General features: G+C 38.1%; 1 protein-coding gene across 4 annotated transcripts in view; it reads left to right on the top strand.

Moving 5' to 3' along the window:
- WWC3 (WWC family member 3) overlaps positions 1-24,532 on the top strand; it is a 65,140-nt gene that overhangs the window by 22,252 nt on the left and 18,356 nt on the right. For 3 of the 4 annotated variants that reach the window (XM_014960340.1, XM_014960341.1, XM_014960342.1), the window contains exons 6-12: positions 166-315; positions 2,351-2,424; positions 11,734-11,976; positions 15,182-15,271; positions 16,414-16,988; positions 23,053-23,173; positions 23,931-24,005. In XM_014960340.1, the coding sequence (XP_014815826.1) occupies positions 166-315; positions 2,351-2,424; positions 11,734-11,976; positions 15,182-15,271; positions 16,414-16,988; positions 23,053-23,173; positions 23,931-24,005 (1,328 nt within the window). The remainder of the gene's footprint in view (positions 1-165; positions 316-2,350; positions 2,425-11,733; positions 11,977-15,181; positions 15,272-16,413; positions 16,989-23,052; positions 23,174-23,930; positions 24,006-24,532) is intronic. The other variant, XM_014960343.1, reaches the window with a different exon arrangement.

Raw genomic sequence — 24,532 nt, forward strand, 5'->3', positions numbered from 1 at the left:
CAAAGCTTCTGCATGTTTGTAGCAAAATGACGAATTTTACTTTCTGTAAATAGCTCTTTATAGGCAAGCTGTCATATTTTTAATTAGCTTTTTTTAATTAATAAGATAATTATAAAATTAGGGTTTTTTTGGTAATTATTATTTTTTTAATCTCTTCTCCTGCAGAGCCTGGCCAAGTTAACAGATGGATTCAGGAATAGCTGTTGTATTACAGATTCCCTGCAGGATCTCCAGCACAATTCTAGTTCGCTCAGTGACTCCTGTTTACCTCAACAACACTGCGATGCTTGTTCTCAGACTGACATCACTGGAGAGGTATGTGTTCCTATGTGAGACATTTGCTGTAGAAAATAACCTGATTTTGTACTATAGTGATACATCGTTATTTCCTGCTGTAATTTAAGAGGTGTTGGCCATTGCAGAACAAAAAACTAAAGCAATATTGGTGGTGAGGGAGTTGCATTTGCTTATTGTTTCCAGAGCATGTAAACAGTGCTTAAGAGTCGTGAGCTTTGTGGTTCTGCTACTTGAGCGTGGCACAGGAGTGTGTTCACAGGTCAGTGACAAGTAAAATCAGCTCCTAGACTCAGCCAGCCCGGCAGAGCACTTCTTGCATCATCACTTTGGTGACCACAGGTTCATCTCACCTTTTACTGAGGTGTCCACGGACCCCTTCTCGTAGTGATGCAGGAAGGAAAGAACCACTTGGGCCATCTTGAAGTTGCAGTAGAGACGTGACCGTGCAACATTGTGCCATGTTAGTGTACCGGTAGTAGTGATTTTTTTATTTTTTATTTTTTTAAATCTTGTTTTTTATCATGTTTGTCATCATCCTTCATGCTGGTCAAAGATGTAGGGTAGACCTCTGTTCCTTTCTCCTGGCTGAGATAAGGGAAGTGTTTGTTAGAGTCCCAAAGTATGTTTCTTAAAAAATAAAAAAAAACTTCTGCTCTAGTCTGTCATACCTTTATGCTCAAAAGTGCCTTTAAATGTGGTATTTGAGAGGAACATATTATCAATCCTTGGAAGTGGTTCTGTGTGAATGAAATTGTGTATTCCAAATAATAAAAGTTTGGCTTGCACTCTGACAGCCTAGCTGTTCTTGAGCAATAAAATGTTTGCTTCTGTGGATGAGATTGACAACAAGCAAGAAGACAACCTGTCGTTTGGTAGTACTATAGTTTGGGTGTTATTGCACGTTTGGAAATTTTTATTGAGCTATATAACTTTTTAATTGTAGGCTTTTATAATCTCATTCCTCCTCTATTGTCATCTTTCACTGATGACAAGTTGCCAAGCTGGATGTCTCCAGAGGACTTCTACAGAAGAGGAGTTCTATGGTTTTAAAAAGATATACTCCTAAAGCATCTAGAAAAGCTTAGCTAACACCGGGCTGTTTTTCAGTGTGTAGATGATGCCTTTGGGATGTCATTTTTTGGACTGGTGGTGGATGTGATTATTTGATTCCAAAATGAATTACAAAAAGGAAAATAGCAGCGTTTTCCCATTCACAATGTGCATCCACCCAAGACAAGCCAAATATAGTCTTAAAATTGTGTTTATCAGGTATAGGTTTTTTTGTTAGGAAAATAAAATACATAATGACAGTAATTTTTTTCCTGAATTGTTAATAGTGGAATGTTAGTAAAAAAGAGGTGGATTTTATTAGACGTGTGATGATGAAGAGGGCAAAAGCAGCAATTAAGTGAGAAGTCCGGAGGTGCAACAATGCACTTAAGTGGCAACTTGGGTTTTAACTCTTAGACTGTAGGCAGACTTCTGTAGAGGGGAACTGCTGACACCCTAAGATGGAGAGAAGTTGCTGTAGAAACTGAACTGTATACAGTAGGAGTTGTAGCATAAATGTGCATTCTATGACCGGCTCAAGGATCAGGTGCTGTTTTTGTAATAGTGTATAAAACACACTAATGATCTAAGTGCTGGGTAACGCATCATAGTACTGGGAATGTAATCTGAATTACTTATAATTAAACTATTTATAAATAGCAGTATCAAGTAGTAAAATATTTCAATTAAGAATGCTACTTGTGTTTGGATAAAGTTGAAAAGCTGTTAAATCAACGATCGATGGTTCTATTTGCTAACCCTTGATTTCCAGGATCATAATTTATTGAAAGGGCTCATCTGTCTTCTTTTTAGCAATGAACCAGTTTTGTGTTTCTGAAGCATAAAATTGATTTTTGTTGTGTTATTATTTACAGCATTGAGGTTTTTTAGTGAGTCCAGTAAGTGAGACTGATTTATCCCTTCCTTTATTGTGACAGTATTCTTAAAATCTCATCTCTCCCTCTCTTTTTCCTCCTCTCCTGGCTCTTCAACTCTGCAAAAGTTTGGGTTTGATGACAAAACAAGACTTGTAGACAAAGTAAGACTGAACTGGCAATATGAAGAGGCCAAGAAAAGGTAATTAAAGATAAATTTTTTGGCTTTTATTTTTACTCTTGTGATTAAAGTTTTAAAAGTAGAACTGGAACCAGCCTCCTAGCTGCAATGTCTTCAGGAAGACTGATTTGCTTACTATTGAGTAGTTCACAGATAATAAAAGCTTAGGTAAACATAAGACTTTATCATAAGATTATTCTGTTTGTTTGCAGAGATAAAGCTAAATGTCAGCCCTGTTCTACGCTTGTATAAACACAAAATTGCAGTAGTTTAATTGAACTGTTTTACATTTTTTCTCCTTCTCAAACCTCAATATAAACAGTCTTTAGATTTACACTAATCAGCCTGTTCTGTCAGTATGTTCAGAGCTTTGCATACCTGTGCTCTAAGTTCAGTGTAGAGAAGTCATGAACTCAGTGTGAACAAAGAATGCAGAACTTCCTCTGAGATCAATGATGTTCAGAGCTGAAGGAAAGGGTACATAAAACAGAAATGTTGAGATTGGGGAAAAAAAATCTAATAAAAAAGGAAAAATATTTCTTGAAATAGATTAATTCTTCACTATGTCTTCCAATCTAATTATTGGTTATCATAAGTATTTCTCTTGTGAAGGTCAGTCTTGCAGTGTTTTTTCATGGTTTTGTAACAGTATTCTATTTTTATTTAGTACTATTTAAAAAATACTATCTAGTAGTACAGTTTAGTGGGTCCTCATTTAACCTCATGGCTTTCAAACTCTTTAGCACATATTCAGAACAATAGTACAGTATAGATGATGACTTTAACACAGTAATTTTATGTACTTATGATTATTTTAATTTGTGTTGTTAGAACATTCTCCTGTTAAAATTGACTGACATTTAAAAGATTCTGTGTAGTTAACTTTGAAAAACCTTAGCTTTTAATTTCTTTTTAAGTTAGGATTTTTCTTTTTTCTTTTCAACTTTGTCTATTCTGCCAGTTTTTTTACATCTCTCAGAACACAGGTTAAAAAAAATATCAATACTTTTGTCTCACTTTTTCCATATTATGGTGACTTTTTCTTTGGGGGAAACAGTAATGCTGTCATATGTCTTGGCAGGGATTGGAAGCTTTATAGGCAATTCGCCATTTTGTTGTTCTTGGAAAATTTACCCGCATTTGGACGTGTACAGGCTTTAAAAAAAAAATAAATTGCTGCAAGCATGTTAGAGATACAGCTTAAATCTTCAGGATTTGTTACTGGAATGAAAGTCTGCATTGTAAAATACTGCATGTGAATACCAGTGACTTTTACCTAATAAAGGTTAAATAATCGGGCAAAACAAAAATCCCGTCAGTGTCCTGTTTGGCAACAGGCTTAACCCTTAGCTTTTAATAGTGCAGGGATAATTTAGGGATTCATGACAGTTGCTGAAAGAAGGAAGATAGAATTTGGTCTTATACTGTTTAGTTCAGCAGAGCCACTGGTGCTGTGAAGATTATATTAAATGTTTTTAGTTCGGTTTTCTGACATACCTTTTCTATATGTTTTTCAAAACAATTCTCTGTTTGTGTTATGGCAGGAAAAAGGTGGGGGGTTTTTTGGTGTGATTTTTTTCTTTTTCTTTTTTTTTCTTTTTTAAGTTAGAAGCATTTCTCAGCTGGAAATGCCGAACATTTGTTTATGCATGGAATGCAGTATTTCTGAACATCAGAAGTGAGCTGGGGTTTGATGTTAATTACGTGTAGAAAATCCAGGTAACTAACCTTTCAACTCAAGAACAGTGATTGCAGTAAGGGTAGTTTTGCTGTTCTGGGATAGTAGCTCTGTCAATGGTTTGTTATTTAGCAAAAGCATGTTAGTTGCTTTAAAATAGTAGCCTTATTCTGCCCAGTATGTTGTACGGAAGTAATCAGCTTTCAGCTTTTGAGTGGAACTGCACAAAGCTCATTGCCCCTACCAGTTATCTCTGTGGTTGCATTCTTCATTTATCATGCATTCCTTCCCCTTAGCTTGCTGGCATTTCTGTAGGGCTTTTGTCTCTACTAAATATCTTTGTGTTCGTTCTCCCTTGGCTGGTGAAATATCTACTGTTACTGCACAGTGTGGGTGAGGGAATGTGCTGCGATGGATTAAAATCTACAAAGTAGAAAATTAAAATGCTACAGTATGTCACAACTGAAAAGCAGTATATCATGACTACTTGCTTGTCAAACGGGCTGTGGAAACATATAGCAAATAAGTACAACAGAAAAACTGTCTTATTTCCAAGATTTAATGGGATACTTTTAAGTTACAGTATAGGAGAAAAGTATGGCTTTTGCCTTAAAGGAAAGCAGGAAAAAAGCCCAACAAACTGAAGGGTAGCATCTTGCGTTTTAGTCACTCCTGTGAATCTAACCAGAAGATCATACAGCTCTAGATATATGGCAAATATTCTGCTCATGTAGTGAAGAAGTTTTTAAAAATATGTTCTCTGTGTGTGATGTCTCAGGAAGCAAATGCAGTGTTGGGATTTCTGAATGAACTGTCTTGAGGAATTCAGGAGATGAAACCCAGCGATAGTAGAAGAGTTGGCTTATACTCCCAAATTATCTCTCCTCCCTCATAAAAGATAATGTGATTTTAATGCCTCCTTGAAAAATCTCTCTAACTACTGAGCTGAGTGTGTTGGCCTTTGCATAAATTAAGACATTCACATAGCTTTTTTTTTTTTTTTTTGGTTCAGTTTCCCACTGGAAGGAAGTTGGATGGTTTGCAATTTAATTTTTCCCATGGGTGGGTTCTGACATCTTCAGCACACTGGGGGAGCCATCCTCTCTCCTGTGGCTGATCCAGGCTCTGGGAGGAGGCGTGTAAATTCTACTTTTTAACTTGTCAGTCCAGCTGAAGAGAGGCTCAATCATTTTTCTGCTCTTTACTCTTCCCTGTTCTCTTCCCCGCCATTATTTTTAAATAAACTATACCTTATTTCCATGAAATTTCTTCTCTCAGATCTGTCCGTGTGGCCCTCCAGAGAAGCAGGAGGGAGGGAGGACGGTCTTTTTTGAACAGACAGCCCCAAGCTGCCTGGATAAATACCGTTTTTGGTTTCAGTTGCTATTTCAGTGAGACCACCTCTCATGAAAGCATTCGCACGCTGGAAAGTGTACCCCTCGAGCACTTTTCTCAATAGACTGTTTCATAGAAAGAAAAATCAAAAGCAAATTGTTTTTCTTTGATAACTCCGTAAGTTGTACAGTTCAGTTATAATGGCTACATGAAGCGTATTAGCAAATGATCATGAAATGTCATTGCTGCAGTGCCTCATATCCTGAGAAGTGTATTAATCGATAGACGAAAAATCATGCCACCAATGAGAAGCACCATAATTTTTTTACTGTAATTTGTTTACATTTTTTAATAATCCAATCTGATGGGAGCTGACTTTAATGAACTAGTAATACATCCAAACATCTTCAACCAGCTTATCTAATTTGGGTGCAAAAGCAGTAATTTATTTATGCCTTCTGTAAAACTGAATTCAAAGATGTCATTTTTCAATTCAATTGTTGAAATTGTACAGTGGCTGTCAACAGATTTATTTTAGCCTTGAAAAAGCTTCCTCCTCAGCTATGCTTAATATTTCCACATTCCCTTTAAGAATGATAACTTCATTCTTTTCAGTATAGTTGCTGAATAGTTACTTTGTTGCGAACTTGTTGTCTCATTATCAAAATTAATTTTCACTTGGGCTTTTAAAAGTACTAGCACAAGCAGAAGTATGTCAGTGCAATTTGTGCTTGTACTGACAGAATACATGCTGGTTGGATATTGATAGCAACATTCCAGTAGTGATACCATAACATAGTCAAGTATTTTCCTGTTAAAATTTGTCTGGGGCAGGCAGGTTTAAAGGTGTAATCACTCAGTTTCTAGTGAAATTCATTGGACTTGTATGCTTTATTCTGCTAAACTAATCTGAAAATCTGATTGAGGGATGAAGTAATTTGGCTGATAACACATAAATATCTGGCTTTGGCATGTCAGCTAAACCTAAATCTCCCAGTTTTTAAAAATAAAAATTTTTCTTTGAGTTATAAAGGGAGCTGAGATACACTCTTGAACTGTCTTTAAAGTTTTCATTATACCAGTTTACCTGTGAATAGGGGAAAACACTGATTCCTCTCCTCCATTGATACAGCAGGCTTTGCAGTTTTCCTAAAGGTGAGTACCTAATTTTATCTGCAAAATGCCATGAACTCTCAAGATTTCATGAGTGTCTTTAGCCAATTTAAGACCTTTTTGTTATTGAGTCTGGCTGCCAGGAAGGCTGGATATTCTACAGAGCGTACTCGTGTTGTCCGCCAAAGCCACAGTGGCACATACTTGCAGGAACAGCCAAAGTAGACACAGTGGAGAAATTTTGTGAGCATTTGGCTGAGTTCCCCAGCTTCTTGTTCTTTCCATTTCTTTCTTCCCCTTTCTCTAGCTTTCCCCTCTTTGGATATAAATCATAATCCATTCTTGAGGGCCCATAAAATACCAGAAATTACCGAGTTCTTGCACCCTTTATTATGTGACTTCAGTCCCACAGCCACCTCTGGGTGGGTGTTGCACGTGGGAGAAGTTCTCCCATTACCTGAAATGGCAGACAACTGAGTCCAATTATAAGCCCATTCTAAATTTAAGGAAAAGAGTAAGCTGGACTGATTTATGTTGATCATCTCCACATACTTGTGTGATTTTAACCCCTATTCTTCTCCAAATCGTAACTGTGGATTTTATTCTTTGTTTTATCCCCACCAGTCTGCCCATTCTGCAGGTAACAATTCAGCTGTAGAGTGGTGTGATATGTAAGCCAAAAGTCTAGGCCTTTAAACATAGGGGGATATTCTTTGGGTTTTGGTTTGTTGTTTTTTTTTTCCCTTGGAAAAATTCAACAACGTAAAATGGAAGTAAATTACTTGTTTAAGCTAGAAAGACTAGAAAGTGCCACTTGTAGGATACCCATAATTTGTCACTTTTATGAGCGTGGGTTAGGACCATTGTATTCCTTCAGATTATTTCCCTCTTAAAGACGCCTGCCTTGTTCACAGTCTGGGTCATGGTCTAAACATGTGGCTAATTGTAAACCAGTCTTTCATCTCACAAAAAGTGATTTTTACTTTAGTCTCACTTCTCATGCTAAATTTTAATAAATAGCCTCTTCTAAACTGAAATGTTATTGAGCTCAGCAGTATAATTTCATTAGTGCTGGGTTCAGATAGCAGCCTTTAAAATTAGGTTCTAGATGCTAACAAAATCTTTTAGGTTCCCCAGATATTTCCAACGATTGAAGGGTTGCCTTATTTTGTCTAGGAAGGTCTGTGTTGATATATAATGTTTCAGACATGCTGTAAATTCTGAAAATATACGCTTTTTGCCCCAATGGTGTAGTTTGTGTAGTAAACCACTGGCAGTATGGAACCCCATGCTCATCCAGTGTCTACAGTATCTTGAGCTAGGCATCATTCTGGCTGCATTAATATGGGCATTTCAGGGCAAATCTGCCATTTTGAATAAGTGTTTACTTAAATCAGCAGGTTAAACCTTTGCCATCCCATCTCTGCCCCTCCTGCTTTTCTGCTTAACAGGAGCTGTTATGTTCATCTCCATTTGAAATTTTGAAATACTGAAATAAGCAGCAAGTTGGTCTGCCTACCTAGGAAACCAGTCATTTGATACCACCTACTCGAGGGTGGAATGCAGGCTCCTCAGCACTTGTTATGCAAGGATGGGAATGGGCAAAATGCCTGGAATGTTGATGGCTCAAAATTAACTGTTTTTTCCCCAAGAATATGTTAAATTGCTATATCAGTAGGGACCTCAGTATCTGGCATTAGGTCAGATAAAAGTACTCTTTTACAGTGATCACACTTAAGAAGTAGTATCTTGAAAAATGCCCAGCAGGAAGGAAAAATGTGTTTGAAAAACAGAGGCTTCATAAAGGATTCTAAATATCTCTCTCTTTATTTCCCCCCCCCTTTAAATTGCAGTCTCTGTCAGTCATTAATTTAAGTGGGTGTTTAAGGTAGGTGAATATATGCACTGAGTTGGAAAATGCAAAACAGCCACTTTTTTGTAATATACCAGCAGTGAGAATAGGTATAAAATCTGGCATGGACAAGCACAGTGAAATTGCTTATTTATGCATTTATTGTGTTTGAGAAGAAGAGGTTGTTTTGGGGGAAGACAAATTGCAATTATGGAACATGTTTAAGGTGACTTTTACTATGTTTTTAGGAGAACTGAATATGACTCCTCAAATATTTTTCTTAGGTTTGAGTGAGAGAGACCTTAAAAGCTTTAGGGGTGTTTTCTAGACACAAAGATAAATTTTAAAAAATTTATCACTGGTAGCTTTTTGTAACGACTTGCCATACAAAGGGAGTCCCTCAGTGGAATGCGAGCAACAAAATTCCCTGAAAACTTTGGATCATTTGCAGGAAATGTAGGTTGCAGAAAACTGGCTTACTGGTCCTCCCAACAGATTCCTTCATTATGTAGCACTTTGTGAGTGCTTTTTCTTTGCTAAAAGGGAAAACAGTAGAGATAAGAGCTAGCTGAAATGCTAAGAGCATCAAGGGAATCAAAGTAAACACCTAATCAGATTTTGGAATTCTTCAGTGATACAAACCTTGTCCACAGCAGTACTTTTCCCTTTAATAACAGTATAATTAAGTTACTGTGTGAAACTTCCTACTTTCAAAGCATCACCATAACAGAAAATGAGGGGGGAAAAAACAAACTTTAAAGTGGAATGTCATTACACAAAGGGAGTTACGTGCTCTCAGCAAGTTCACATGTCTAAATTAAAACCTCTTGTTTGAGGGTGGTATTTTACAAGCTGAGCTGATTCCATGGTTAACATTCCCCTCTTGCCTGCTGGTACTTCTGTCTTCCTTGTTGCCTGCATTGGTGTTTATTTGCTCCTATGATCAGCTTCTTTAACCATCTCACCTTGCATTAGAAGAATAGCTAATAATTGTGAGTGTTAAAATGAAGGAGAGAGTCAGTCCCTCAGCTATCTTACAAAGCAACCCAGAGATTTCACCAGACACATCTCATTTTCTTTCATCCACAAGCTGTGTAAGAGCTTATGAACATGATCACTCAAATATAGTGCCAGGGCTCATCTGATTAACACTCACTTGCCATGCTATGGTAGCCCAGTTGTACCTGAGCTCTGTCATCCTGTTGAAAGGACCTTGAGCTCCCATTTGTTTCATTTGGCACCAAACCCTTGAAAATCAAGCTGTGTACGCCTTCAGGAGTGTTTACTGAATCTTTAAAAACGTAGCAGCCTGGGTAGGGGAGAGGAGGGATCCTGAATCTGCTCGCTCTTCCTGGCCCTGGTGTTTGGTCGATGAGGCGAGGTGTTCTTCAGGAAGCTGCATCTGGAATTCATGCACAATAGCTGAGGCATGAAATATGTAGACTCTACGTATCGATTCACAGTGGTGCTTTCAGTAGCTATTGGCAGGAAGTTGGTTGTTAATGCCAGGAGGAGGAAATGGTATTGAAGGGCTTGATAAAGTATTCTGCTTTAGACTAAAATGTAACACGATCTCCAAGGTCTTTACTTGCTGTAAATGAAATCTAAGGGAGAAAAATATTTTTGATGAAACTCACAGTAAAATTCCTATCCATATATGAATGCAGTCATTGCAAAATGACTTATATTGATATTTTATTTCCCTTCCCCTGATAATAAGATGGCCAAATACTTTCCAGATGTCAGTATGAAATAAACATTGCATGCGGTTTTGATTTTAGATGGGGAAAACCTTGCCTTTGTCATGTCTATGCCTTCTCTTTTATTCTTAAATGCATATTATCACACTGAGGATCTTCTGTTTGTTTGTTATGTGCTTTTACCTTGCTTTGTTATTATCTTTCTTACCGAATATTTTGGAAAAAAAATTACTCTAACTTATGAGAAGAAACAATGCATATCCCACTTTTATGGCTGGCTTTAAATATGATTTTATTTATTTATTTATTTGAAGTATGGTAATTTTTATGGTGCACTGAACTTTCAATGCTACCATTTCAAAGGGAGGGTGAAACTGAGGTGTACAGCTGCATAACTGTTGTACAGTTCTTTATTTTCAAATGTTCAAAAATCAGAAAGCTAGATTTTCTCTTACTTACTTTTCACCTTAACTGTAGCATTCTGAAGTTGTCTAAATTACCTATTGTAAGCATAAATACCTAGCAGTAAAAGAGCGATCTCCCTGTTACGCTTATCTACCTTTTAATTTTGCCAAGAGAAACATTTAGGAAATTTCTAGCTTTAGGGTTCTTTGTAATATTTATAAGAGTTCAAAATCTATTTTTAGCAGAACAATATCTTAAAATGTCAACTGTGGAATTACTCTTAAAACTGTTGTTTTGTGCAGTGGCTCAGCATATTGATGCAGGAAACTACTTTTGGCTATAAAGCCTACTACCAAAAAAAAATCAAATTAGCCTATTTAATTGTTTGATTTGATAATGGACTCATCTAAAACCACCTGTGTTTTGTAGCCAGTAAATCTTTTTTCTGAACCTTTTTTTTTTAACTGACAGCTTATATATATTCTTAAAATTTTGTTGTTGGTCGGGCCTGCCTAATATTTTCAGCCTTTGAACCATTCATCTACTGATGTGGGACATGAATATACAGACCTATTGTCACTAGATAAGCATTACCCCTTCATCGCCTTCAACTTTGCACTGTGGTCTTGAAATCCCAAGTTAAGATCTGATAGTGGAAGAATGAGAAATGAAAAGATGATCAACTTCATCAGCTGTACAGGCAGCAAACTCAAGCTCCAAAATATGAATTGGTTTATTACAAAATGAGGCAGCTGTGAAGACAGATATCCGTGTGATAGATAAATGCCTTGCAGTTCTTATACAATTACGTGCTTAGGAATACTGCGCTCTTGAAATCCCAAGTTAAGATCTGATTGTAGAAGAATGAGAAATAAAATGATGTTCAACTTCATCAGCTGTACAGGCAGCAAACTCAAGAGCTCCAAAATATGAATTGGTTTATTACAAAATGAGGCAGCTGTGAAGACAGATATCCGTGTGATAGATAAATGCCTTGCAGTTCTTATACAATTACGTGCTTAGGAATACTTACAGTTCTTTGATATTTTAAAAAATGCCCCAAAAAACCTACCAAAACCACCCCATAAACAAATCATCCTTCCAAACTCCTCTAAATTTTCTTGTTTCAAAATTTAGAAGAAAAAAGCCACAGAAGTCAAAGGGCTGCACCTCTTGGTATTTTTCCTCTTAATTATCTTCATTTTTGTTTCTTCTGAGTTTTGAAATATATTTGTCCTCTTTTAAAGAGTTTCGAATATACAACAGCAGCTGGCCTTGCTAGACAATGAATCTTGGCCAGGAATGGCTGAAGCGGACAGGGACCGTCTTCAGCTCATCAAAGAGAAGGAGGCCCTTCTTCAGGAGCTGCAGCTCATCAGTCAGCAGAGACGATCCCCAGAAGACATTGCACGTTTGGAGGAAGAAAAAAGACGCTTGGAGGATGAGATTCAACGGGCCAGAGCAACATCTGCTCATGGGGCCACTGAAAGGTTTGGGAACTTAAATAGTTTTCTTATCTACTGTAAGATCCAAATAGGTAGTTTCAGAAGGAAGAGTAGGGAATTTCACTGTGGTTAAACAAAAAAAAATGTTACTGGAGTAATTTGGTCTCAAAAAAGGAGGAGACTGCCATTTCATTATGTCTTGAAGTTTTTTGAAGGAGACTTAGACTGATGTTGATTGGTTAGTTCTCCTTTCATTAGTCTAAAAAGTTTAAATAGGAACGAGAGATCAGAATCGAGTCACAAAAGATGCTTGGAAAAAGTCTGAGTGATATTGTCTGATAATAGAGACCTGCGTGGTGAAAGATTTTTCTGTTGTTTTGCAGTGGTGTAATAGTAATCTCTAAAAGCATCAGAACAAAAATCCTTTCTGATATTTGGTTTTTGCCTTGTAACAGGAAAGTTAAATGATTAGTTTTTTACTGCCTTTTATTTACAGTTTTTCCTCTTTGCAATTTCAGCGGTGGGAGCACATCCCAACATCCGAGAGTTAGAGAACATAGTAAATGGAGTAATTCTTGAAAAATTAATTATCAAGTTATATGTAAAAACAAACAACCCCCAAAATGTATTAATGGAAACACTGTGTTTATTTCAAAGTTGTCCAGTTTTTCCTGTAGCCAAAGAAATAGACAAAACCTCTTAACCTCTTCTTGTTACCATAGACTGCTTCCAGTGAAAGTGAGAAAGTACTTGTTTCCCACACTTGCTTCTCTTAAATAATGGTAAAAAGCCAGATTTGACACTTGAGGAAAACTATATGAACTAGCTTTGGTGTGATCAGTGTAAATGTTAATATTTACATAATTAAGACACTTTTAAAATATCTGGAAGTGCTTTCCATATACAAATCCTGAGCACTTCAGTTCCTTTGAAAAGGCTTACTTCAGACAGTAAATTCAGGCAAATAGAAAATTCACAGCCAACCTACAGTTCAATGTTAGAAATTTTGTAATTATTGCAATATCATTACATTGGCTTTCCAGCTTAAACTGACAGAAAAGGGAGTTGACTTTACACTGCAGTGTAGTAAGTTTTATTTGTTGTTTTTGGGCTCTTATGTTAGGTAGAGCATACTATGTTGGCAAGAAAGCCAAGCTATTTTTCCATGTAGTTCATGCTGTGGAAACCAGCGTTCCAATGTGACACTTGATATTTCAAATGCTAGCAAAAAGTTGAGTAGAAGTTAGAATAATATTGAAGGGCGCTCTATTTTTGTATAACAAATTGGAGGAAAGCTTAACTGTTAGTGGCCCTAATTTATTTATTTGTTTGTTTTAGGATCAGGAATAACCAAAGCCATTCTGCTTTTCTATTTCCACTTTCTCCTAATCATGAAATACAAAGAAGTGTCTTCTTTAAATAATAACCACTTCTGTTCTGTTAACTGAGTTTAAAGTCACTGAGTTATGTGCAGAGCAGAACTAACTTAAAATCTGTATGACAGAGGTGGGGTTTTTTTGTTGTTGGGTGTTTTTTGGCTTGTATTTTTTTTTTAAGATTGGTTGGCAGCCTTAGTTGGAGGCATCTCTTGCCCTTTGCTGTAGTGACCTACCTTACAGCATTGATTACTGCGGAGTGTAGATTCCTACATTTGTTTTTTACAGTAGATGGTGTGGATACCTCTCCTTTCCCCTGCAAGATTTTTGATCAGTTAAGTTTCTTGCATCCATTTGTCTTTTTCTTTTGGCTCCTCCGTGTAGTGCCTTTATCATGTGAGTTTACGTGGCTGAGCTGCAGCCTTCCTTGCACCACTTGGTTAACCTGGTCTGGGGTCCACAGAAGCAGGAGAAGAGCTTTAGCGCTCCACACGGTTGGGTGTGCAGCTTCTGCCCGGTGGTTGCCATGAAGGGAGCCTCCCCGGAGGGCGGTGAGGTTGCTGGAGTGTAGCACCACAGCTCCTTGCCAGCATATGAATTGATGAAGTTGGAGGCCAAAGAAGTTGAGAGATTTATGTTTTTACTGCTAACAAAAACATTTTTTTTTTCATATCTTAACTATCCAAAGTTTATTGAAACTAATGCTGCCATTTCGTATTATTCAGAAGGGCTCCTTTTTTTTTGTTGATTTTTTTTTTTTCCCCCTTTTTTTTTTTATCCTGCCCTTTAACATGTTGAATTCTAACAGCTGTCTTTGCAGCTGAGAAAGGTCTGAAGCCCTCAAATAAGTTTCAACTGCTTTCCCCAAGCTGTCTGTCAGAATCCCAATTTCCAGCCAGCTTCTGAGTGCAGGGCTGGAACTTCCCTGGACATGTAAATGTACAACACAAAACACATTACAGTCTCAATTTTATTTTGAAGTTCAGTGATTGAGCTTGGAAAAACAAACCACTGGCAATATTTATAATTCTGGATTCAGGAAAAGAATAAATGTGATATCAATAGGTAAAATATGTTCTTTGAAGTTTTAATAATCTCAAAATACACAATTTAAGATATCTTATAGGTGTTTGAGACTGACAACATTATAGACACTTTGTGGCAGTTCAGCTGTTTTGTTGTTAGAATGGATAAAAAATAAGTTGCAGTGAGAGATTTTGTCATACCTTAGTATTCAAAATGCTGTGTCACCCACTTAAATATAATGATACATAAATGTACTTGAAACACCTAGTATTAGAGCGTAAAGTTGAGTTTCATGGTTACTGCTTAACAGAAGTTCTCCAAAAATTTTCTTTCTGTCTTTGAAATTTGACACTGATTAGCTTGGATAATAGAGCTATTTGGAATATTTTTTTCCTGCCGAGGCGACAAAAGTCATAGTAGTTCTCTGTATTTTACTGGCACAATCAGGTTGATGCAAGGGAAAAAGAAAGTCATAGTAGTTCTCTGGCACAATCAGGTTGATGCAAGGGAAAAAACATCTTGCTGTAGAGTCTGATGTTTGTACCTAGCACTTCTAATGACTTCGCTAATTGCTGTAATGTATTTTCAACGTCATGACTCTTACATTGTGCACAATTACTTTTCTTGTCTGGGAATTTTGCTGGAGTCTTGGTTCTTGTGTTCTTGCTGGAATTTCCATTGCTGCGTATGAGCTGCGTAAATTAAAACTTTTCATTAAATGGGGAAACTTTATTTTTATATTCCAAGCTGCAATGCAGTGATATTTTTCTGTACTTGGAAAGGTCCTAGCACTTCTTGAGCACTGCTGTAATGAAGAAAAATAGTAATATGTATCTGTTTAATTATAGGATACTGTTACAGGAAAAGAGAAATTGTTTGCTTATGCAACTAGAAGAAGCTACACGTTTAACCTCCTATTTACACTCCCAATTAAAAAGGTGAGTTATGTAAAACAGCTGGTTTTGAAGTTTCACTGCAGCAGAGAAGAATATTAATGAACTATTTTACCTTTTAATACTTTTAAGTACGTGTGCCTAGTAAATTGATTTTTTTACCAGATTTATACAATTTGGTGTATGGGAAGTGATGATTTGGATGGAGTTTTATAAATAGCGTTAGTGATGGCTATTTGGGCTAGATGATTATAAGTATTTGGGAATTGTATATGTTGTCTTATTTTCTGAAAAGAAGATACATACTTAAAATGTTGTAATCTTATTACAATTTTACTTGTATGAAGATAACATTCTTTTAAGTTCTGTGAGGTTTAATATTCTGATACCTTTTCCAAAGGAGGGGTTTTTTGATTTCTGGTGAGATGACAAAATTTTGCCACCATCTAAATATGAGAATGTGCTAAGACCCACACAGAAGCCCAGAATGTTTTGCATATTCACACTCGCAGCTGCCTTTTTTGATGCAGCTCTTGGGGTTTCCTCAGCTCAACACCACACCAACATCAAAAGCTCAGTTCCTGCTCTGTCTCACTTCATCTCTCGCCGTCACTTATATTCTTGTCTCCCTGACTGTCTGAGAGTGGTAAGAGGAACTGGAATAGGATTTATCCGAAAGTGTTTTTTACTTTACACTGGAAAAAAAACTGTGAGGGTGAGGCTTACATGGCGCTTGTTAGGACTTTCCAAATCCCTTCTCACTTCTTCTCCCTGATATGTTTATGACCCATCATTAACGTAAATTCAGGCTGGATCATGGTAATCTACCCTTCCTGGCTTTACATTGAGTCCACTGATCCAGATCCTGCTCTGGCCTCTTTTCTGCTAAATTACGGCTGCTTACATACCGGAGGAAAGAGTAGGCTTGTCCTGTTGGACCCTTTGTTGACAGGCACGTGATCCTGATTTGGTTGTCACTTGCACTGTTCCAGTCATGGTTGCGCTTGAGACCAGGCCAGGAGACACGAGCTAGACCTTAAAATGCCAAATCGTCTTTCTGTGTCACTGTGCTGAATACGTGTATAATTGCCTGTGTAGTGTTGATTGATGTTTTTATGTCTGCACTGGTGTTTCTGATTGTAGTTGAAAGGGCCTTTTTTTGTTTTCTCTTCCTTTGCCTGCCGTAGTCTGTCGGCTAGCACCCTCACCATGTCCTCTGGCAGCAGCAGGGGATCCCTGGCCTCCAGTCGAGGATCCTTGGCCTCCAGCAGAGGCTCCCTCAGCTCGGTCAGCTTTACGGACATCTATGGCCTTCCACAGTACGACAAATCAGACAGCATTACAGACTACGGGCAGCATTTACGCTTTGACATAATTCCCTTCGAGTCTCTCACAAAGGATGTGCCATACGCTGATCCCATTGGACATTCAAATTTCAATAAGCAGCGGAGGTCTCTGGATACCCCGCAGTCCCTGGCGTCCCTGTCGTCACGGTCCTCCTTGTCATCATTGTCCCCTCCAAGCTCGCCTCTGGACACCCCGTTTCTCTCTGCGTCTCGAGATTCTCCCCTGGCTCAGATGTCGGAAGGTTTTGAGGAGATGGCGAGCATAGGAGCCCTGGAAATGCTCAGGGCTCAGACCACAACATTGGGTGACGATGAGACGCAAGGAACGAGCTCATCTCAGACGTCCACTTACCCTGTGGACAGTGAAGGGCTGCGAGAAATTGGACCACAGCTGACTGCTGTCCAAACTGGTGGAGGTGAGTTTCTGGACGTGATTATTTTGTCAGATTATCACAGAAAATGTCACACAGACCTAAGCAAGCTAACACAGTAGAAATTATTCCTCAGTTTGGCTTCTTTTACTTCCGTCAGTTAAAAATTACATGGTAGATGTTAGCTGTCAGAAAAAAACGAAGAAACAAACAGAAAAACCCAAGGCTTCAGATTTAGGGCAAAGAGGCGAAAGAATAGAGAGATTCTTGTAAATAAATCTTAAAATAGTGGAATTGGGTGGAATAACGGGAATGGAATATGGACTTTCTTTGGAGTGTAGTGCATCAAGGAATAAATATTTTGGCCTTGGATCAGGAATTAGTGAAAACATACCTGGTTTAGTTAAGTCAGCTGTGCCCGTGTTGCCATTATTCTGCTAATTTAAAGCCACACAGACCCAGTGGAGATAAGGAAAAACAAAACAAACCAAACCACCCAAGCACAAAAACCAGGTATGAGGTGGTGCTGCCAAGAGCATTTGAAGGCTGGCTGGCTCCATGCTGAATTCGTACACACCCCAGACCAGGTTCCTGTGTCTGAGTTCTGCAGTGGAGCAGAATGCCCAGTGGCACACCAGTGTTGAGTGTGTGGTGCGCTGTGCTCACGAGTGCTTTGGCAGCCTAGGAGCATGTTTTGCTGGAGGTGTGTGGGAAGCTGACATCCACTTCAGTGGTTGTCTTGGAGAATCTGTGCTGTGTGGTTGTGGAGGAGCGATGTGTGCAGCTACCACGGCACACATACTGTTGAGTTTTCTTTTCCTACTTGATTGTGATGTTGATGGACTTGCTTTAGTTTGAATTGGTGCAAGCTTCTGAGGCACTACAGATGAGAAACATAAATTAGAGATCAAAAAACAAACAAACAAATTAATAAACCTGAGCATAGAGGCATGTGAGAAATTTTTTTTCCTGTTTTAATCAAATGAGGAACTGTCGTTAAAATGAAAAAGAATATTTCTTCATGATGACGCTTTTATGTGTTGGCTTGCTTGTATTGCTAATAAAACCATGTCAATAGAGAAGGGCTTTTAGAGGATATTTTTAATATTAAAGATTGTAATTCCTGGCCTATTTCTATATCGAAAATTCTCTGTTAGCAATTGTGTAGAATGTTGCATTCAGGACTCACAACATCAGGAGTAATTTGAAATGCAACCAAAGACTGTATCAGCCTACCAAAATCTCATTATTGCCAAGTGATAACGAGAAGGAACATTGACAGCATCTAAGGAAAAGCTTTCAACTTTTTTATTTTTAAATAGAAGCTCTTACTACTATGCTGTAAAGCCTTTATTGTTCAAACAGCATTTGAGTTTACTCACCTACTTTCCCTAATGCACTAGCATTGCCAGGAGATACTGCTGCAGAATTTACGTTTACTAGATGTAAACATTTCTAGTGCCCATATTGCAGCATTCAGACCAAAATAAACAGAATTCCAGAGACCAGCATGTAAGCTTATGCTTAAATTAGTGCCATGAAGAGGCTTCCTGAGGCTTTCTTTAAACCTCAGATCAGACCACAGCATGTCTTCACCCATTGTGGTAAGTGAAACTATGTTAGTAGTTCATTTATAGCTCGTATGTGTTTCCTAGAAGTGAAGGCCTGGTCTGAGGGCCTAGGGAGTGATAGGATGAGTGAGGGTCAAGTTCCCGCTTTGGTTTTAGCTTTTCTCCATTCTCTGTCACATTTCTACACATTTCTCTGAAAACCCCTGGCAGAACTTGCCTGTGCTACCTGCTGTCACTGCTGCGGTGTCCCAGCTCAAGCTCCTAGTCCAGGGGTCACAGCTTTCCTCTGTGTACAACAGAGTGCTTTGTGGTGCTTTTTGAGGAAGAATGTATGGTTAAAAGGTAGCCAGACTGTATTTTTTTTTAAATATTTGAATTTGAAAACTATTGCTTAAGAGAAATTTGTTTAACCTTTCTGAATTTTGGCTGGAGTCATGACTACTTTTGAGCTCCGCACTCACTAGCTGGTGGGTTTGCAGTTATAATGCAGTTGTTTGCACGCAGCAGCTGGAAGTTTCAAAATTATTGTTGGTTTTGTACTCTTTTCTTGAAGAATTTGATAGAGGATCAAGCTCGTAGGTCACATTTTGGGACACCCCCTCCCCAGATGTTGGGGGAGTTTTGGTTTTCACTAAGGCAAGGCAGTGTGCTTTGCTGCTGCCACCCAATGGTCTGGTAGCATAACGCGACACCAGAAAACCAGCAAGTATCAACTCGGACAAATCATTTGCCTGTTTCTTCACTAGACAAAATATGAGGTAATTTTTGCAAATTCAGGGGGCCGAGGGGGTTAATACTGAATAAGCTACACATACTTTGCACTGAAGCAGCACCTGAGCAAGTTCAAGGAGTTCTTGAGAAACTGCAGTTTTGATGTTCAGTTGCTGATCTGCTGTTTTATTGTTCTGCATCTGTTTCAAGGACATACTGTGAAATATGCTAGCATGTGTGAATGGAGGCAACATGCCTGAGAGGTTAAATCCATCGTATTTATAAAGTTGGGAGTGGGAGGAAACATGTCAATAAAATATTGGGCCTTAATATCTTCACTATCTCTTCCTCTCTATCCTAAAATAATCTTTCAAGTGCTAAGTTTCCTTTAATGCCAAAGTAATTTGTTGTTTGCAAAATATTGTCATAAATCTAAAAGATGATTTATCATTGTGTGCTTTTCATTTTGTCTTGTTTCTCATGCGGCACAACAGAAAAATTCCCTGTAAGTGAACCTGAAATTACTTATTGTGCTCTTTTTGCCTGTAATTCCCAGTGTGTTTTTCTGTGTGAAGTGTTGGTTGATTTGGGTTGGTGTTGTTTTTTTTTTTTTTTGAGATGCATGTGAAGAAACAGGAGATTTTGCTACATTTGGTTTTGTTTGATATTGTGCTGTATCTGTTTAATCATTATGGCATACTTAATCTTTGCTATGACAACTAAACAATATCTTCATGGCTGTAGTTAAATTTCTGGAAAAAGTGTTCTGTGAGCTTCAGCTTTATTATATCATAGTAATGCCTGACAGCATCATGGTAGGTAAGGTCTGTTTGTGTCTCTGATTTAGTTTTTATGAGAGTGTTTGGCTCTTTTCTTGGTGCATTTTGAACTGATGTGCAGTATTTGTAGTCTCCTAAGTATGTGAAACACACGTTATATTTATTTATGTATTAGCTAATGAAATCTTGGACAGCAGAATTTCCTTTGAAGTTCACTTTTTCAGTGTAACAACACCTGAGAATATTCTTTTAATCAGGGCTGTCTTATGTTTATCAAGCTTTGGCACCCAGTAGTTCTGGAAATTCATATATATTGTTCACTGATTCTGTCATTTAAATAAGAAAATGAAAGGTAATTGCCTGTCTTAGACTTCTTTTTTAAACAATTCTTCAGCTGCTGGCATCGGAAGGTCTGTAAGCTGTGCTAAACCTTGTTCCGTTTAAGCCAAAATCTGATGTTACTTTCTTCTTGACCAATTTTTCCTGCTGACTCTTTTTTTAATTTCTCTAGTCAAGGGCATGTTTTGGTGTTTGCATCTTTCCCAAGTTCTCTGGGATTGTCCAGATGTTATCAGATGCTTCCATGGCCTGCAGGCAGCAGGCAAATCATTGTCAAGTTACAACATTGTTGTAACATGTCAGTTTTTCATGATGATATATTGGTGCTTCAGACCAATTTCTCCTTCCAGACAAATTGGGAACATGAACCTCCACAGGAGAGAGCCCATCAGGTCTTTCGTCTCTTACATCTATACACAGTGTTCATGTAGAAGGGTGAGCCAAAGTGTAACTTGTGGAAATTAGTACAGAAATTATAGAGGCATTTTTTGTATAAAAATTGTACACTGTGGTGAAGTTCTTTCTTCATCCAGTGATGTAAAATTATTGGGAAATTTTGATACTAAAAAATGTCCCTACAGACTGCTAGTTTTTAATTCCATATACTCAGTCGCAGCACTCGCAGAGTTGGGCTCACTAAATTAAAAGGTCTTAAAAATGAAATAAACAAAACAAAATGAAACAAACCCACCCCTTTGTACAAGTGGTATGGAAGAGAGTGCAGTTCAAACACAGTCTCTTTGCTTTCTGTGAGAACCTAGGACTTAGTTCTCATTTGTGGTCAGGATACTGCACCATGATGTGTGAGGGACAGTAAAGTTGGGATGCTGTAATCTGGGGGGAAAAAGGGCAGTTCTTTATCCAGGCACAGAGACAAATGCAGATTGCAATGTCTCTGCAGATAAATTCACTACATAGCTGAATATGTCTTAATTTTCCATTGAATTTGGAGGGTAAGTCCATAGGGTTACTTACGTATCCAAAAAGGACTAAGCACTGCACTGGCTCTGTCCAGTTTATGGACATTTTTTCTGGTTTTTGAGACCTTCTGGGACAGAACCGGGGAATTTTACCTCCAAACAGGACCCTGCGGTTTTTTGGAATATCTTTTAGGATTTTGTGCTGTTGGTGCCCTGGTAAAAGGAATGTACCTCGGGGCGGTGCAGGACTGCTGTGCTCACTGCATCCTCTCTGCCAGTGTCGCAGTGGGTTAAAGCTAACCTTAGATAGACACGTCTATTGACAGCAGCAGCAGTGTAGTTGTGTTAATTTGTTTCAAATCAAGCTTCAAGTCCTGATGTCCTGCCCTGGTGGTGCTTGGATGGGAGGTGAGATGGGTCCCACGCAGAGGGGTGGCTCAGTTGTACCTCGGCTGGGCTCTGCAGGTGGAGCTCAGGCTGTTGGCTGGTGCTCTGCTAAAGGAAACTTACTGTTTGGGTACCAGCCTTTTATTTTTGGTGCCTTAGAATAACATGTAACAGAGAAACGTAATGACTGTGGCTTACTTTGCACAAGGGTATATTTTATCCTTAGTTAGGGGTAGTAAGTGGTACACATCAGCTGATGTTTGCCTCTTGTGTCATGTGCACTGTGCCACTGTCACTCCAAATGCTCTCTGCTGAAACTGGGAATACTTCCATGCTCTCTGTTTTCAGTTTCTGAGCATGGGTAGAAGCAAATAAGGTGCTGTCCCCTCCTCTGAAATGGCATCTCTCTGCCGTTGCTTTGCTGCTTTGAGGACAGTCATTGAGCCTTAAGCCAAAGGGGAGAAAGCTGGGAAAAATTCTTCGCTGCGCAGTGAAGCAACTGCACTTCCACAAGTCTGTTTAATGGTTCTCTCTAGGATGTGAAAGAAAACAACCTCAAGTTAGGAGCTGTCACTGAAGTGTCGAAACCTTACCTATGCCATTCTTGAGCGCTACTGCTTGTGCACGTTCTTTAAAGAATTGGTAGCTGCTTTACCCACTTGCCTGTGCAAAACCTGATGTGTAACATCACTTTTGTTGGTACACTTACAACATGAAAATAACTGCTGAGTCGCTAGTTATGGTGTTGCTAGGTGATGCAGGAAAGGGTGGAAGAGGTGGTTGAATATTGCTGCCTCCTCCCCCAGTCAGTTTTCAAAGTAATTCATGGAGAATTTGGAAAAACAGTGGTCTGAGTGAGTTGGAAAGCTCTGGTTCTTTTTGATAATGCCTCTCAGACTGTAAATAAAAGCTGCTATTATGTGATGGTATAAACAGTATGCTTTGAGACTTTGTATTAGGAAACAAATGAGAACAAAACCTCACATTGTGTTATCAGATAACTTCTTAAAAGAATTAGTCTCTGTGTTTGTTTTCAGCCTATTGTATATTTGGTAGGTAAATCTTAAAAGTTTAGGACATCATGTGTACGTATATTGAATTAATGTAAGTCTTCCTTCAGGAGGGATTATTCTACCAGAAAAGCATTTAATAACAGTGCAATTGGTTTACACTTAGTCTTGTCAGAGAGAAATTAGCCACAAACTTCCTTCCTTAATTCTTCCACAGAAAACTTCCGGTCAATTGTATTCTAGGTTTTTAAATTAAAGTTAGACGAAAAAGCAATGAACTGTGTTTGTGCCAACTATTTTGCCGCTAGTTCTGATACAATAAATGTTTCTTGTTTAATCATTTAAGAGGTTGCCTTGAGCTGATGTTGTCTTCGTGTTTTTCTCCATGACAGCTGTAACTCTGCGAGGAGACAGTGGTAGAAGATCGGAGAGGAGAGCCAGGCGAGTTTCAGCATGTCTCTCAGATCATTCACTGGCTAGTGACAGTGGCGTGTTTGAAGCTTTAAGCAAAAGGTCAGGTGTATAAATGCATAATAAGCTGGAAATATTCCTGTTCTACCACATGGTCCAAAAGAATTAGTTATAAATTTCTGAATACCGTTTCAAAATTGTTAATTCTTAGTAACGTAATAGTAGTTTGCATATTTTAAAGGAAATAAGCTTTTTACATGCAGTTCCACTGTCATCTTTGAGTGCCAAGTCCCTTTTGCTTTACTGTCTAACATTTTAACACCATATGCTTTTCCCTTGAGAGAGTTTTCTCAGCTTGTTAGTGATAAATCAGTAATTTTATTTCAGCCATCTGTAACAAAATAAAATTATTCAGTGTGACTTACCATTCTGAGTAGCATGTGATAAAAGTATAACTGCAAGGAAGAAATACATGAACTGCTGAAAATCTAAAAATGTGTAGGTTGACCAAGTGATTGAAGTATGGGTAAAGCTGTAATTCCTTTATGCAATTGTTTTAACACAATAAAGAGTAACTGGAAAGAAGATAAGGTTGTGATTATGCTAAAGAGAAATAGTAGGCAGAATAAATACTAAAATAAACTAAATATTTTGAAGGAGGTATTCTAAAATCTCAATTTTTTAAATTGTGAGTTACTACTTTTTTGTGGTTTTAAATCTCAGTTCCTTCTATAGTACCAGTCCCTCCTGTATTGCCAAACAATTGCTTATATCCACAAATCACAAAACAAACGTTCATTTCATTATGATTTAACAGCTTAAGTCAGCATGTAGTTTACAGTACTTTCTGTTCCTGCAGGAATGAAGATCTGGAAGAGCCTGTTTATGGTGATGTTGCCAGTAATGAAGAACCACAAATACATGTTGGATTTCTGTGAGTAGTGTTACTTCTCTTTCTCTTGTGTCAACTCAGCAGGAATGGCTCACTAGTTTGCTCGGGTTTGTTTTTTTAACTTTATAATAAACTTAACTGCAGTGAATAGTTTTAAGAAATTTCTGAACTGAAAGCTAAAGTTTACTGAATGTACAGGTTAGTCATGTGCTACTTGGTGCTGGGGATAAGCCTTAACTACAGTTCAGTCAGTGTCCTTTCAATGCTGGCTGATAAAAGGACCTTGATTACTTCTTTCAGTAGCATTTATTTTCATTGTTTGGGCCGTTAGTGTGAGTATGGATGTAGGGATATGTGTAGGTCTTTTCATACCATATAAAGAAGGATTACCTTAGGAAAGTCACACCCGAAGAGACAGAAATACAAATACAGATCCCAGATATAGCCTATATTGAAATCCTGTGTTTAGGGCATAGTAGTGTTAGTAGTGGGAGTAGCTTGGAGAAGGGCAGATAATAGCAGTGCAAGACAGGATGTTATATCTCAGACAGCCCTCCAGAATCATCTCT

This window comes from Calidris pugnax, unplaced genomic scaffold (assembly GCF_001431845.1).
Source record: "Calidris pugnax isolate Ruff unplaced genomic scaffold, ASM143184v1 scaffold188, whole genome shotgun sequence".
NCBI classification, from domain to species: Eukaryota; Metazoa; Chordata; class Aves; order Charadriiformes; family Scolopacidae; genus Calidris; species Calidris pugnax.